Here is a 12,838-nt window from a genome sequence, read left to right on the forward strand (position 1 = left end):
AGAATGACGAAAAATAATAATGCGATTCTCAATAACGAAGAAACAAAAGACTTCCTCTTAAAAACACATTAGAACAAACCATGATAGCAGTTGCTGTTTTTGGGTTTAATGTCATTTCTCAGCTTAAGATAGGCTTTAGATGGAGACCAGTATACATGGTGGAGGAAGAACCTGGGAAACCCCGGTAAGAACCATCGACCCACGAGATATAGAATAGAACAACATGAGCACCGTATGCAAAATATAACAATTTAATCAATTATATGAGCAAAAATTGAAATTGAACATGACATTTGAAGTTCTGATAAATAATTACCAAATTTATTTAAAACATGCAATTAGCCGTTATGTTTATATTGATAAGAGAAATTTCATCATGAAATCGAATGAGCGATCAGACTCAATTCTCCAGCATGCCTGCATAATCTGGTTGCTTGACTGTCCTTCCATATTCAAGGTTGGTGGAAGGCTAGAGTCGCATTATTTTTTTAAATTCTTCCTCCCTCCTTTGTAATCACTATTTGTCTCATTAACCGTTATTTGGTTTTCTATTGTCTTTGCCCACTGTATGGCTGCTTATATGTAACTATTTCCCTTGTGATTTCAGGGCGCGTTCGCTTCTAGCGTTGCAGAATCTCTCTGTACCCTTAAGACTCCGTGTCCATCTACTTCCAGGCACTCATCCCTTGGTCACTTTGTAGCGAGAGAATACTTTCTTGTCTTCCCGCACAAAATTAGACTGACTAATCTTTCGAGGTAGAGTACTTCAAATATTGAATTTTGTCTGTGAAACACAAATCCTCTATTTAGATTAGCCAAATCAGGATTACATTTATCTAACCGCCGGAAATTAACACAAGTCACTTTGGTATGAGTAACTCCTCATATTTCCGCGTTTTCTTAATAAACTGTTTTCTGGAAGTGTTTTCTCACATCACATATTTTAATTGGTACAAAAATGGTCTCTGCATCATTTCAACTCTGTTCTTTTCGATAATTAAACCCCCAAATTCGTCTTTCATCTTCCATCTGTCTGACCGTTAACAACGGACTCTAATTAAAAATCAATCACGTCCATAGCCAGAGTCATTAAACATCGTAGCCTAGCGACTTAATAGGGTACCTAAACACATTTGTCGAATTAATGTGTTACGTGTCACACTGACCGCGGCAAATATTCACTCATTTATGTGTTGCCATAACATCTTACAAAATTGACACCATTACAAATTCATTTCAGAATGACAGAATCCTCGAGTGGAAAGCTGCTGTATTTTGTTAACTGTGTATTTGGTTATTCAGGAAACAAACTGTCACTAAGGTCTTCATGTCTAATTCTGCATTATTTATAAGGCATCAAACAACTTTAATAAATGATGGAGTTAAGTAAAACACGATGTGTCCAATAAGCTCATTGCCATCATTCTAGAATCGTGAAACCACTAAGCTTCATGTCAATGTTCCGATAGAAATTAGCTGGACCCGACCAAAGAATGCTCAACTGCAAATCTAAGGGCCTCCATCATTTTTCCGCTTAAAACATTTCAAACCAGGCGAATTATAAAACTACTTTTGCACTGTTCGTCGTCAAACCACATTCTTAGTCTTGAAATTTTATCATTAGCAAGAGAAAGGTCTTTTTTAATTTGATAAACCACGTTGTCGTCGGCATTCTTTGTGCCTATCATGCATAACCTGAATGTATCTATCACAATTTTATCGCAAGAAATTTCGTTATGAGAGAGATATAGATAGGTCATCATGGATACGAATATATATGTTATGTCGAAATGTGATCTGAGTATGTTTACAGCACATGGCGTATCTATATTGACCTAAAATTGCATTTGTCATCTTGTGAACAGTCATCACAACCTTAAAGACTGTTAGAATCGACAGGTGACCGAATTAACACAATCTTTACAACCCAATGTTACTATCAGCAGGCAAAACTATCAGTGACCGAAGCAGTGACTTGGGTTAGAAGAGAAGATCATCGGCAAGACGGATAAGTTATATAAGCCTTTATCTTCTTTTCTGCACTTGCAACACCAAATTTCGTCGCACTTTCAGTTATAATTTGCTAATGCTCTCTTACTAATCGGACAGAAAGGAAACGAATATAGGAGAAACGTAATTATCAACCAGCTATCAATATGAACGAGATGATGCCAATTCTATTGTTATATTAAGACTATTGTCAGATTATGCTGACTCCAACCCCTAAAATAATAATTATATATTTAGGGTCACGGTTCCGACGCCTAATGGCAGCTTGTATCGATAGTGGTTGTTATATCATATAATTAGGGATTACAAGATAAATATCAGATCCCTAATGGTACAGCCTGATGAAGTTAAGCAAAATTAGCGTAAATTGATTATTTTATATCAGCCTGACGAATTTAGGCCAAGACTTACGTAAGTTATGTCAGCCTGGTGCGTTGAGGCAAATGTTTAAGTAAATAGGTTAATGTATATCAGTGCTATCTAAATGACCGACCCTAGTTTATCGATCAGACTTTCCTAGTTTCTGACAGGTTACAACTGGAACACCTTGTTGACTGTAAACGAGTGATTTCGAAATATTTAGATGATTCACTATAAGCCCGGAATCTCATTCTAGAAAGTGCGTATTGGCTATTGCCTTGTTTTCTTTTTGCTATATATTTATATATAAGTCATGTAAAACACGGAATCACTTATTCTTGACATTATATCGGATTTGTATAAGATACATTGAGAATCTTGATTTGTTTATTTAAATTTACAACCATCAGTTGGAATTACCAAAAATACAAACTTTGGTCCGAAACGGACACCGTTGGCTATTTATTGTTCATTAGCGTCAGGTTTTGCGAAGCCATATAAGATTAAAGGTAAGACATTGGTGTTTTGTTTAAACTTCTCTTATCCAGGTGTTACAAAGTTATACAAAATCACAAACAATGCATAACTGGGTCCGAAACTGATCTTTTTTTACGTAGCCATATAGGTCAGAAACAAAACAAAATTGGGTCCGAAACTGACATGTTTTACAAAGCCTTCAAGGGTAAGGTCGACCTTGCTGTGGTCCGACACCGTAACGAGCCGAGTATGTTATGTGGAAATTTCTTAATTAAATTTGTATGGGCCGAATCTGTAATGGGTCTACTTTGTTCTGGGCCGACACCATTATGGGCCGAGATCTCATGTTACCATTAGAAAGCCTGGGCATAATGGACAAGACACGAAGCAACGGCAAATAGCCAACGGTAAAAATGTCCATTCAAAATCAGTAAGTTACTTAACGACATATGGATGAAAGATGTGGACTGTTGTCTTTACGGTGGCGTAAGTTATGGACGTCTGAATGAGCAGATAATATTATTAGAATGGAGTGGTCAAGGGATATGATTGTGAACTGCGAGAATTATTTACCTTCTGGGATGGTGTTGTGATCTGTTACCCCCTTTTGAATAAAATAATCTAGTGCCTGTGGGTGGAAGATGGGCATATATCAAACATACTGCGTTCCATTAATTTCACACCACACAGTCGTACATTGATAATATGTATCAAATAAGTCTTGCACATTGACTCTTAGTACAAATTTTGATACCTTCAGAATTGCTGTTGGATATACTTGTAACGTGTCGAATGGAAACGGATTGTGGTCCCAAGACAGTTCCGGGGTTTACTGGTGTCGGATACCCAGACGTATTCACTACCATGCCTCCACAACCAAAAGAAAAAAAGCCAGGACAGCTCCCGATAGACAAAGTCAGAGAGTTCTTCGAAAAGGTATTTTCCTCTGATCATGGAACCAATGCATTTTTCCAAAAAGTATAATATGTACTTTGATGAGAGAGAATTGCACCCCATCCCCTCAATAACTTGCTTTCTATATAACCTTAAAAGTAGAGATGCTGTCAGAATTTTATTTAAAGGAGGTGCTCCCTTCGACGCCAAAATACGGTTTTGAGTGTAGAATAGGGAATGCGGTGGCGGTGGAGAAGGAAGCGCATGTAATTCAGTATTTACCTAAGACTTAAATAGCCGTATCTCTTTTTTCTACTCCTTTCTGTTAGAGCTCTGTTGAAATCGAAGTCCTCAAAAGATGTATCTTCTCATGGAATAAACATTAACCTTTGATTCTTTCTGAACACCAGCTGTTCCTTGCCTGTGTATGAATATTGTTCTTTGCTGAGAACCTTCTTTCTCAGTATGCAATCTAATGGGCCATTTGCATTGCTAGCTTGAACAAGTTGGGAAACTGTTCTTTTTATGCACAATCAATCCATAGGCCTACCATTTCCGGTAACATTTTCCCAGCTTCAGTAATTTGATATACTTCAAAACTTTAAAATTAATTGTCATCATCGCTTTCATCTGGAAGTACAGGCTGAACGAATCGTCATCTGCAGATTATCATGAGGGTAGTCAGCCATAATGGGTTTTCTTGGTCCCCCATATTTTAAATACATGTATGCAACTGTAAAACAAAAGCCCGAAGTAGTACGAATTTTGTACGATTCGCGCAGTGGTGCTCCCAGGCAGTATCTCTACATACCATTATGTTCCAAAATGTTTTATTTCTTATATCCTTCTCGCACTTCCATCTTCTATCCCTGAACTGCATAGACAAATTGAAAGTATGTATAATTGTAGTATTTATTATTGTACTTCTGTTAGAAAACATTATTTGTATGCGGCCATAGTTCCCCAACGCCGGTGCTATCTTTCTGGGGTACTAAAGATCAAAAGGAACTTGGCAGCCATATATGTATTCATATGCCATATTTGTATGCATAACCCATATTTGTATGTATATCCCAAGTTTTCAGCTGAGTTTTCAATTTCTTTTTACTTTTTGGCTTTGGACGTTTTTCTTTCTTATTTTTACAAAAATGTATTGGACCATTCAGCAAAAACCGCTTAGCAGACAAAAAGCGATGTATGTATGTATGTATGTATGTATGTACGTACGTACGTACGCATGTATGTATGTATGTACGTACGTATGTATGTATAGAATATGTGCAAATTATTATGCTGCATGATTGATATACAGCGAGATGTATTAATTCTTCATTAAAAGGAAGTTAGACTTGACGAGTTTTCTTTTAATGAAAAGTTTATGCAACGAGTAATATATCAAAGATACATCGTACATACTGTAATAAGCCGTCCAAGGGGTTACTGACCAAGCGATTTCAAACTCTGGCGCGACTCCGCTTGAAGTCATACGTTTCCCCTAATTCCAAAGACTTCTATAAAAGAACTGTTGTAAACTAAAAAGTCCAACGTGTCCATTATATAAATAAGTGTATTCTGATTAATACAAGACCACAGATTTTACAAGTTCCCAAAAGTCCATCAATCGCACAACTGTATGGTTTCTCTTTATTTACTTTCCGTAATGTACTGTCAGCATTTCACGGTGTAAAACTACACAACTTTCCCTAATACAGGGAACTATTTTTACTACGCCGCTTAATCCAGTCAAATTATGGTTTTAAGCCACAGTTCGCCTGTAAAATTGCATCTCATTTACCACCATGGCAACAATAAACAGCGCCTAACGACGACGGAACAGTCCTTTCTCGTTTATTCCATTGTGTAATTTACCAGTGTCCAATCATAAATATTGCATCTGGAGTCGCACAATCAATGTTAACAACTAGATTTTAATAGGGACTACTGAGTGACAGGGACATTCATGCGGCTCTGACCTGAATACACCAAAAGTAAACCATGGCATCATGGAAACTGACTAGGACTTTACTCCGTGATGTTTGCTCCAGCTAATTGGCTTATTTTTTCGGTCTGAGGAATATCTCCCCAGGACCGACTTCCCATAATCAAACAAGTAATTACAAACATCTAAGGAACCATTAACACGAAGCGCTATAAACAAATGTGCATACTTCAAATTTTTTTACAATACTATACATATATTTTATTTATATCACACGCAAATACACAACGCAGTTAAATTTGACTAAAAGCAACTGTGTATTGACTGAATGAATGAACTCTTGTTATGCATCTTTAACTTGTATTATGCATTGGCTGCTCTTGATGATTATATATTATGTACATCTGTATTTTGTAATTGACCTTTGTCCAAAATCAAGGTTATGGTGTACCTGACCAGTAACATTTATTTTGTAAACAACATAATATATAGCTAATATCTCTCTGTCATCGTTGTTAAGATTATTATTAATTGTAGACATGTTTACTTCAATTTGTGTTAAAGATACAGTCTTGATTCTGACCTTAGAGACTTCCAGAATGGAAATTTCCTATTAAGTTGACAGAGTATTTTCAGAAAATGGTAATTGAGACATAGGTCAAACAGAAAGGTCTATAATCTTGTTTACCTAAGAATTGTTGATTCTTGCCTTAACATCGGAAGCAGAATCAGTCTTACTGGTGTGATCAGTTTTTAATTTAGGTTTATTTATTTACTGAAATTATTATTCACTGGAATTACAAAGCGCTCAATAATATTTTTGTACTAAAACATTAATTTGGATTTATAGCAAATTCAAACAAGGATATTTTTGATTATATTATTGTGATACATGGAAAGATAGTAAACACATCATCATATTCCAGGCCATTTGGTACATTAGCACATTTGAGACTACAAGTATATCAACACATTTAATATTGCAATTGATTTGGAATACCAAAGGAATTCATTCGTAAGTAACTATATACATTTGGATTTGTGATTTAATTCACAATACAGTAAGTTCTTTTAATTTTTTTACTTTGTGTTCTAAAAAAAATATTATTTTGTTGAATTTTACAAAACTTGTTGGGTTTTGCTCTTTTCTGTTGTTTTGTTTAAAACCACAAAGTGATAACATTAAACCATAGAAATAATAGTGGCAATGTTGTTTTTTTACAAACAAAAACGTAACAACCATTCTTGAACTTTTGTTTTTATATATATAATATTGATCGTATGTATGGGGATTCTTATCTTTATCGAGGATTACTATTTTCACCACTTGTCACATTGATAGCATTTTATAAACATCATCATCTCGAATGGCAAATCTTGGAAATTTAAAATGCCAACTTGACAGGCAAATTTTATCAAAATTGTATACAACTTAGATCAGGCCCATCTTGAAACATGCCACAACAGTCTGGGATGGATGTTCGTTTATCGATACAGAGAAACTGGAGTAACAACATTTTGAAGCGGCAAGAATATTAACAGGACTTTGAAAATAAACTAGGTGGCAATCTCTATTTTGAATCAGGGTGGGAAAGTCCGCAGTCTAGAAGAAAGAGACAAAAATGATTAACACTCTGCACCATTTAAAAGAGCCAAACTCCGGACTATCTCACTGAATAGCCCAGTTCGGTAAGTGCATCTTGAAATTACGTCCCTTGACGTGCTCTCCATTGCTGACGATAAGAAAAGTATAAACCGCCACTTCTGGTGAGCAATTTCCAACAATGGCTAGGATACTTATTGAATAGATTGCCATTTCTTTCATGTGCTCTGTGGATAGACGGACACACAGGAACACATGGCATACATCACTATTTAAAGGGGGGGGGGGGCAATATGACTTGCATGCTTTCTCAGCCGCATCCATGAGCAATAATAATTATCAATCTCCTGAGCACAAAACTCCAAATCAAGACTAAATCTTTTAGATTGTATAAATTTTATATATATGGTGGATGCTTACATAAAATATATAAATACTGGTATGAACTTTATGTCAGGTTATTGTGGAAATAATCATGAAAAATTAGAAAAGATATGTACTTAACTTTGATTTAATTTGTACGTGAAATGTAGTATTATGAATATCCCTCTTTAAATTTACTCCTAAAAAAAGATGTATTGAAGTAGTACTTAGTTCTTAATGGTTTTTAATACAATGCACACAAAAATGTATTCTATAAATCACAATTTAAGTGAACATAAATTGAAGAGCATAAAAAATCTGAAAATACTATTTCATTTCTTCTTTTCTTTTTTTTTTTAAAGTATCCAACTAAGACAGATATTGGTTGATTTGACAATACTGAATTATGCATAACCTGATGATTTTAAGTCTTTCCCATGTTTAATGTGTCTAGTAAAAAAATATATAATTAATATATTCAGTTGCATAGCTTCTCAAAGTGCAAATATTAAAGTCGTTATCTCATTTGTCTGTATCTAATTGACTGTGCGCAATTACATCTATATAGTTGTCGCCGAGATGGCGAAAACCAGTCAAAGTTTTGTATTTCCCCAACAGGTTCATATATATTTTATTTCAATCTTAATATATATTAGTTTTCATCGATGTACTCACATAAATTCGATCCTCATATTTCTTCAGAAGCTTGTTATGTTATTGTTGTTCTTGTTATGGGTAAGTTGTATTTTGAAGATCCATTTATTCATTCCCAAACAGGAAGGATAAGTGCTTTGGCAAATTTATAAATGACATTTGTTTCTCTATTTCTCCCGCATATTTAAAATTTACGGCCCCTCAAGTTTATGCAAACTTTCCGTCATTTGATACAAAACTAGGGTAAACATTTATGTAAGCAAACAAACTACACACAATTCTACTAAAATACACTTTAAATCTAGTTCAAAGATTCATGTTATTAACCGTGAAGTCCAAATTGTTTGAACGTGATCCAGTTTGAAAGCAATAAATTATTATGTTTCATTGCAACTGACTCACTTATAAATCTTAAAGTAAGTACAAATGAAACATTTTACAATTTAGTTCCTGCTGAAAGACGATTTCAAAAGCATCAGAGATTTTAAATCAGTCGACGTTTAACGATTCAAGTAAAGTATGGTATTTTTCAGAGCGTTTATGTTACGTACTTGTAACGTTTAAATTTGAAGGATCGCCTTTTCCCTTGTTTAAATCTTATGTTACAGTGCTCCCCGGAAGTAACTAGTGTACGCTCAATTGCAAGAATGATAACTCTGCAGTTATTCTTTATGGGAGGTAAATAATGTTATCAAACTGGGCTATAGGCCAGTTTCACAATGCCTGCACATAACGTTCTCGAGATAACTAGGGAAAATCTTGAGTTTCCAAAACGTGGCGCTTTCTGCTGGGAGAGTTACAAACCTTCAAAATGTCAGAATGCGAGAAGTATATCGTGTACAGCCTAAACTCCTTTACAGTGTTTAACCATCAAACAATAAAAACAAATCTTAAATCTGAACAATGATAGTGTCGCGTACTTATGGCCTAATTTGCAAGAAAAAAGGACGCCCCTAAGTTACCTCAAAAAATAGGTGTAAATGTGATGTTGACACCCAACATTTCACAATCTGTCATGGCTCTCCGAAAGCGCTGGATTGTCCGGAGACTTTTAAAATTATTAGAAATTATTTTTCCATTAGATTAATGACTATTTATGAATATTTAGCAGAGAAATCGAAAACAGTCATGAAGAAACAATTTTTGAAAAAGACATTGCGATTGCATTTTACACTGAAAGAAAGGTATGTCATTGCGATTAAAGTTTCAAGGAAAGAGACATCATTTGTATAAAGAATAATATTATTTAAATTAAAATATCAAACTATACAATACTTTTATATTTATTTAAATTTTAAAAAAAACGACAGAAAAAATTAATTTAATTAAATACCAAAACTATGGTACATACTTTTTTTTATTCAAAACATCAAACTATAGAATAATATTATGTTAATTACAAATGCCAAACTATAGAATAATGTTGTTTCTATTAAGATACCAAAATTATCGAATAATGTTTTCTTATTAAAAAAATTAAATACCTAATCAATCGAATAATGTGATTTTAAATTAAAATTGTCAGATTTAGATCTAGGATTCTGAAAATGGGCTTATGTAGACGTTTTTAGGGTTTGAAACTAATATTAGTCCGTTAGTCAGAGACTAGCAGATTCCATTACGGACTAAAGTCTGTACATGTACATTGGTATTAGTCTAGTGGGACTAAAGACAACTTTATTTTAAATTTAAGTTTGGCAGACAAGGTGGAGACCGGCTGCTGTTCGTACAGCTGACGATTTTTCTTTAACCCACAGTTTCTTCTGTCAGTAAGTCTTCCACTCAGCAGTCTTCTGGTAAAAAGCTATTTCATCCTAATACATGCAGTTCCAAATCTCAATCTGGCACAACGTTTAGGAATCAAGTTTCTGATAAGATTGATCAGAAATTCTTATCTCTTCCTACGTGCACAATTTGTGTGAGGAAAGGGCACGTTATAATTGATTGCTACATAATGAAAAATAAGCATCGGAATCAAGACAGACCTATTTCAAATGCTCTTATTTCTAAGAGATCAAAGTCACAGTTACGCACTGAAAGCAATACATGTGTTGGTCAAACAAACTCCAGTCTGATCTTATTATGGAGAAATGTGAACCATTCATGTTCCATATCACTCATCAGCGATTCTGCCAATCCTATCCCTATTAAAACTCTGAAGGACACACGAGCTTCTCTGAGTCTTTTATTATTATCATGTACTGCCTTTCTCAGAGAAGTTTTCTTCTAACGAGAGTGTTCTTATTCAAGGAGTAGAATGCGGTTGTGTTAATGTCCCTCTTCATTGTGTAAATTTGTCATCAGACTTAGTCTCAGGACCCGTGACAGTCAGAACAGTGTTATCTTTACCCATCAATCCGTATTCATTTATTACTAGGCACAGACCAATCTGGATGTAAGTTGTGGTTAATAGACTTGTATATGTTTGTTTCAGAGGGTTATTAGCGAAACTGGATCCCCATAGGTGTATGTTTATTATTTTGTTACAAACGGGGTTCTTATGAGAAAATGGAGATCAAATGTTCACATCTGCAGCAACAAGAAAAGAATGAACTAAACAAGCTAAATCTTCCAACACGAACAAATAACATCTACCATGACGTTGAACGTGTAGATTCCACACCTGTAAAAGAGCAACCGCACAGGGTGAACCCTCTCAAATAGGAATGCTTGAAAAAATTAATGCATTATTTCCTTTAGAATGAATTCATAGAACCAACTAAATGTGACTTTAGTTCACTATGTACTCATGTACAGAAACCAGACAAAACTTTCTGCATGTGCACTGACAACAAAAAGGTGAAAAGTGTTACCAAAACAGATTAATTTCTATTTCCAAAAATCGATGACTCTGTAATAAATTTGGAGTATGCGCATTTGGTTATAGCCCCCCGTTTTAAGAATTATTAGATTTGTGTAATTAATTGTCTAATTACTGGAGTTCGGTTAAAATAGAAATAGCCCGAATTGATGAACCAGCTAATAGGAACAACCGTCACGGGGAAATGTTAGTGAGTTAAAAAATGATGATATGGTTCACTAGTAGTGAGTTCAGGTCAAAACCGAAAGAGTGTCCCTGGAATAACAAAGTCCCTACTAAAATCTAGTGGTGTACATTGGTGGTGTGACTGCCGTGGCAGTATTTACTGTAGGAAACCGGTAAATTACACAATGGAATCAATAAGAAGGGACTCGTCAGATACCGTTTATGTCACTATGGTGGCAAATGTGATGCAGTTGTACTGGCGAAATATGCCTGCAAACCAGTTTTACTGACCTAAATCGGCGTAGTTAAAATAGTTCCCCGTGTTAAGGGATATTTGTATGGTTTCTACGGCGTGAGCTGCTTTCGGTACGGAAACCTAACGAAGAGAAACTATGCAGATGTGCGGTTGCTAGATATCTGGCGGGTCGTGAGATCTGTGGTCTCGCGTTGATTAGAGTGAAATTTATGTATAGAACGGACACGTCAGGCTTTCTAATTTACAACTGAAGTTGTAAGGATGTCTTTTAAAATTTGGGGTAAACTTATGACTTCAAGCGGGAACCGCGCGAGGTTTGACACCGCTATGTCAAGTAAAGATCCCTTGCTTGTAACAAGAAAAATTGGCAGTGAAAATACGTTACCAAATTTGACCTTTTGAAAGGATGCAGGCAAATTCCAATGACGGAAAGAGCGAAGGAAATTTTGGCTTTCATAATTCCAGATGGACCTTATCAGTATAAAGTAATGCCGTTAGAGATATTAAGGTTCGCCTTGTATTTTTCAACGTTTAGTGAGCATGATTACGTCTGGTCTAGATAATTATGATGCTTACATCGATGATGTCATAATCTAAAACTACGACCGCTGAAAATATCACTTGAAGACGATTCGTAAATTTGTGGAAAGACTCATGAAGCAAATATGACAATTTATCCAAAAGCGAGTTTTGTGCTTATGTTACATTTCTAGGACATAGTGTAGGACACGGTGAAGTTAAACCTACATCTGCTAAGGTCTTGGCTATCTTATTGCAATGGTTTAAAAACTAGTGTAGACAGGTCGGCTTTTAATTTTTTTTTAAAGAACATTATATATATTTAATGTGAATTTTGTGATTATTTTAAGATGGGGGAAATCTTGCCAGGGTCGACAAAGAGAAACAGGGACGAGAAAAACATATTTGTTTGCTTGGCCTTATGTCCAAATATCGTTTATAGTAAAATGCCTAAGCGAACCGTAGATGTTATCCATACTAGACTGCAACATAATGTAAGTAGATGTTATCGATACTAGACTGCGATATAATGAAGGCAGATGTTATCCATACTAGTTTGCGACATAATGTAAGTAGATGTTTTCCATACTATTTTGCTACATAATGTAAGTAATGTAAGTAGATGTTATCCATACTAGATTGTGACATGATATAAGTAGATGTTATCCATACTAGATTGCGACATAATGTAAGTAGATGTTATCCATACTAGATTGCGACATAATGTAAGTAGATGTTATCCATACTAGATTGCGACATAATGTAAGTAATGTAAGT

The 12,838-nt window shown here is 35.0% G+C and overlaps 1 protein-coding gene across 2 annotated transcripts in view; it reads left to right on the forward strand.

The window, feature by feature from the left end:
• Window positions 1-2,254: 2,254 nt before the first annotated feature.
• LOC149808291 (phytanoyl-CoA dioxygenase domain-containing protein 1-like) overlaps window positions 2,255-12,838 on the forward strand; it is a 46,217-nt gene continuing 35,633 nt past the window's right edge. Inside the window, exons 1-2 of one of the 2 annotated variants that reach the window (XM_089975672.1) lie at window positions 2,255-2,629; window positions 3,608-3,783. In XM_089975672.1, coding sequence (XP_089831798.1) covers window positions 3,640-3,783 — 144 coding nt within the window. In that variant the 5' untranslated portion in view covers window positions 2,255-2,629; window positions 3,608-3,639. Of the gene's footprint in view, window positions 2,630-2,662; window positions 2,880-3,607; window positions 3,784-12,838 lie in introns of those variants that run through there. The other variant, XM_089975679.1, reaches the window with a different exon arrangement.

This window comes from Sinohyriopsis cumingii, chromosome 1 (assembly GCF_028554795.1).
Source record: "Sinohyriopsis cumingii isolate HCF-2022 chromosome 1, ASM2855479v2, whole genome shotgun sequence".
Lineage (NCBI taxonomy): Eukaryota > Metazoa > Mollusca > Bivalvia > Unionida > Unionidae > Sinohyriopsis > Sinohyriopsis cumingii.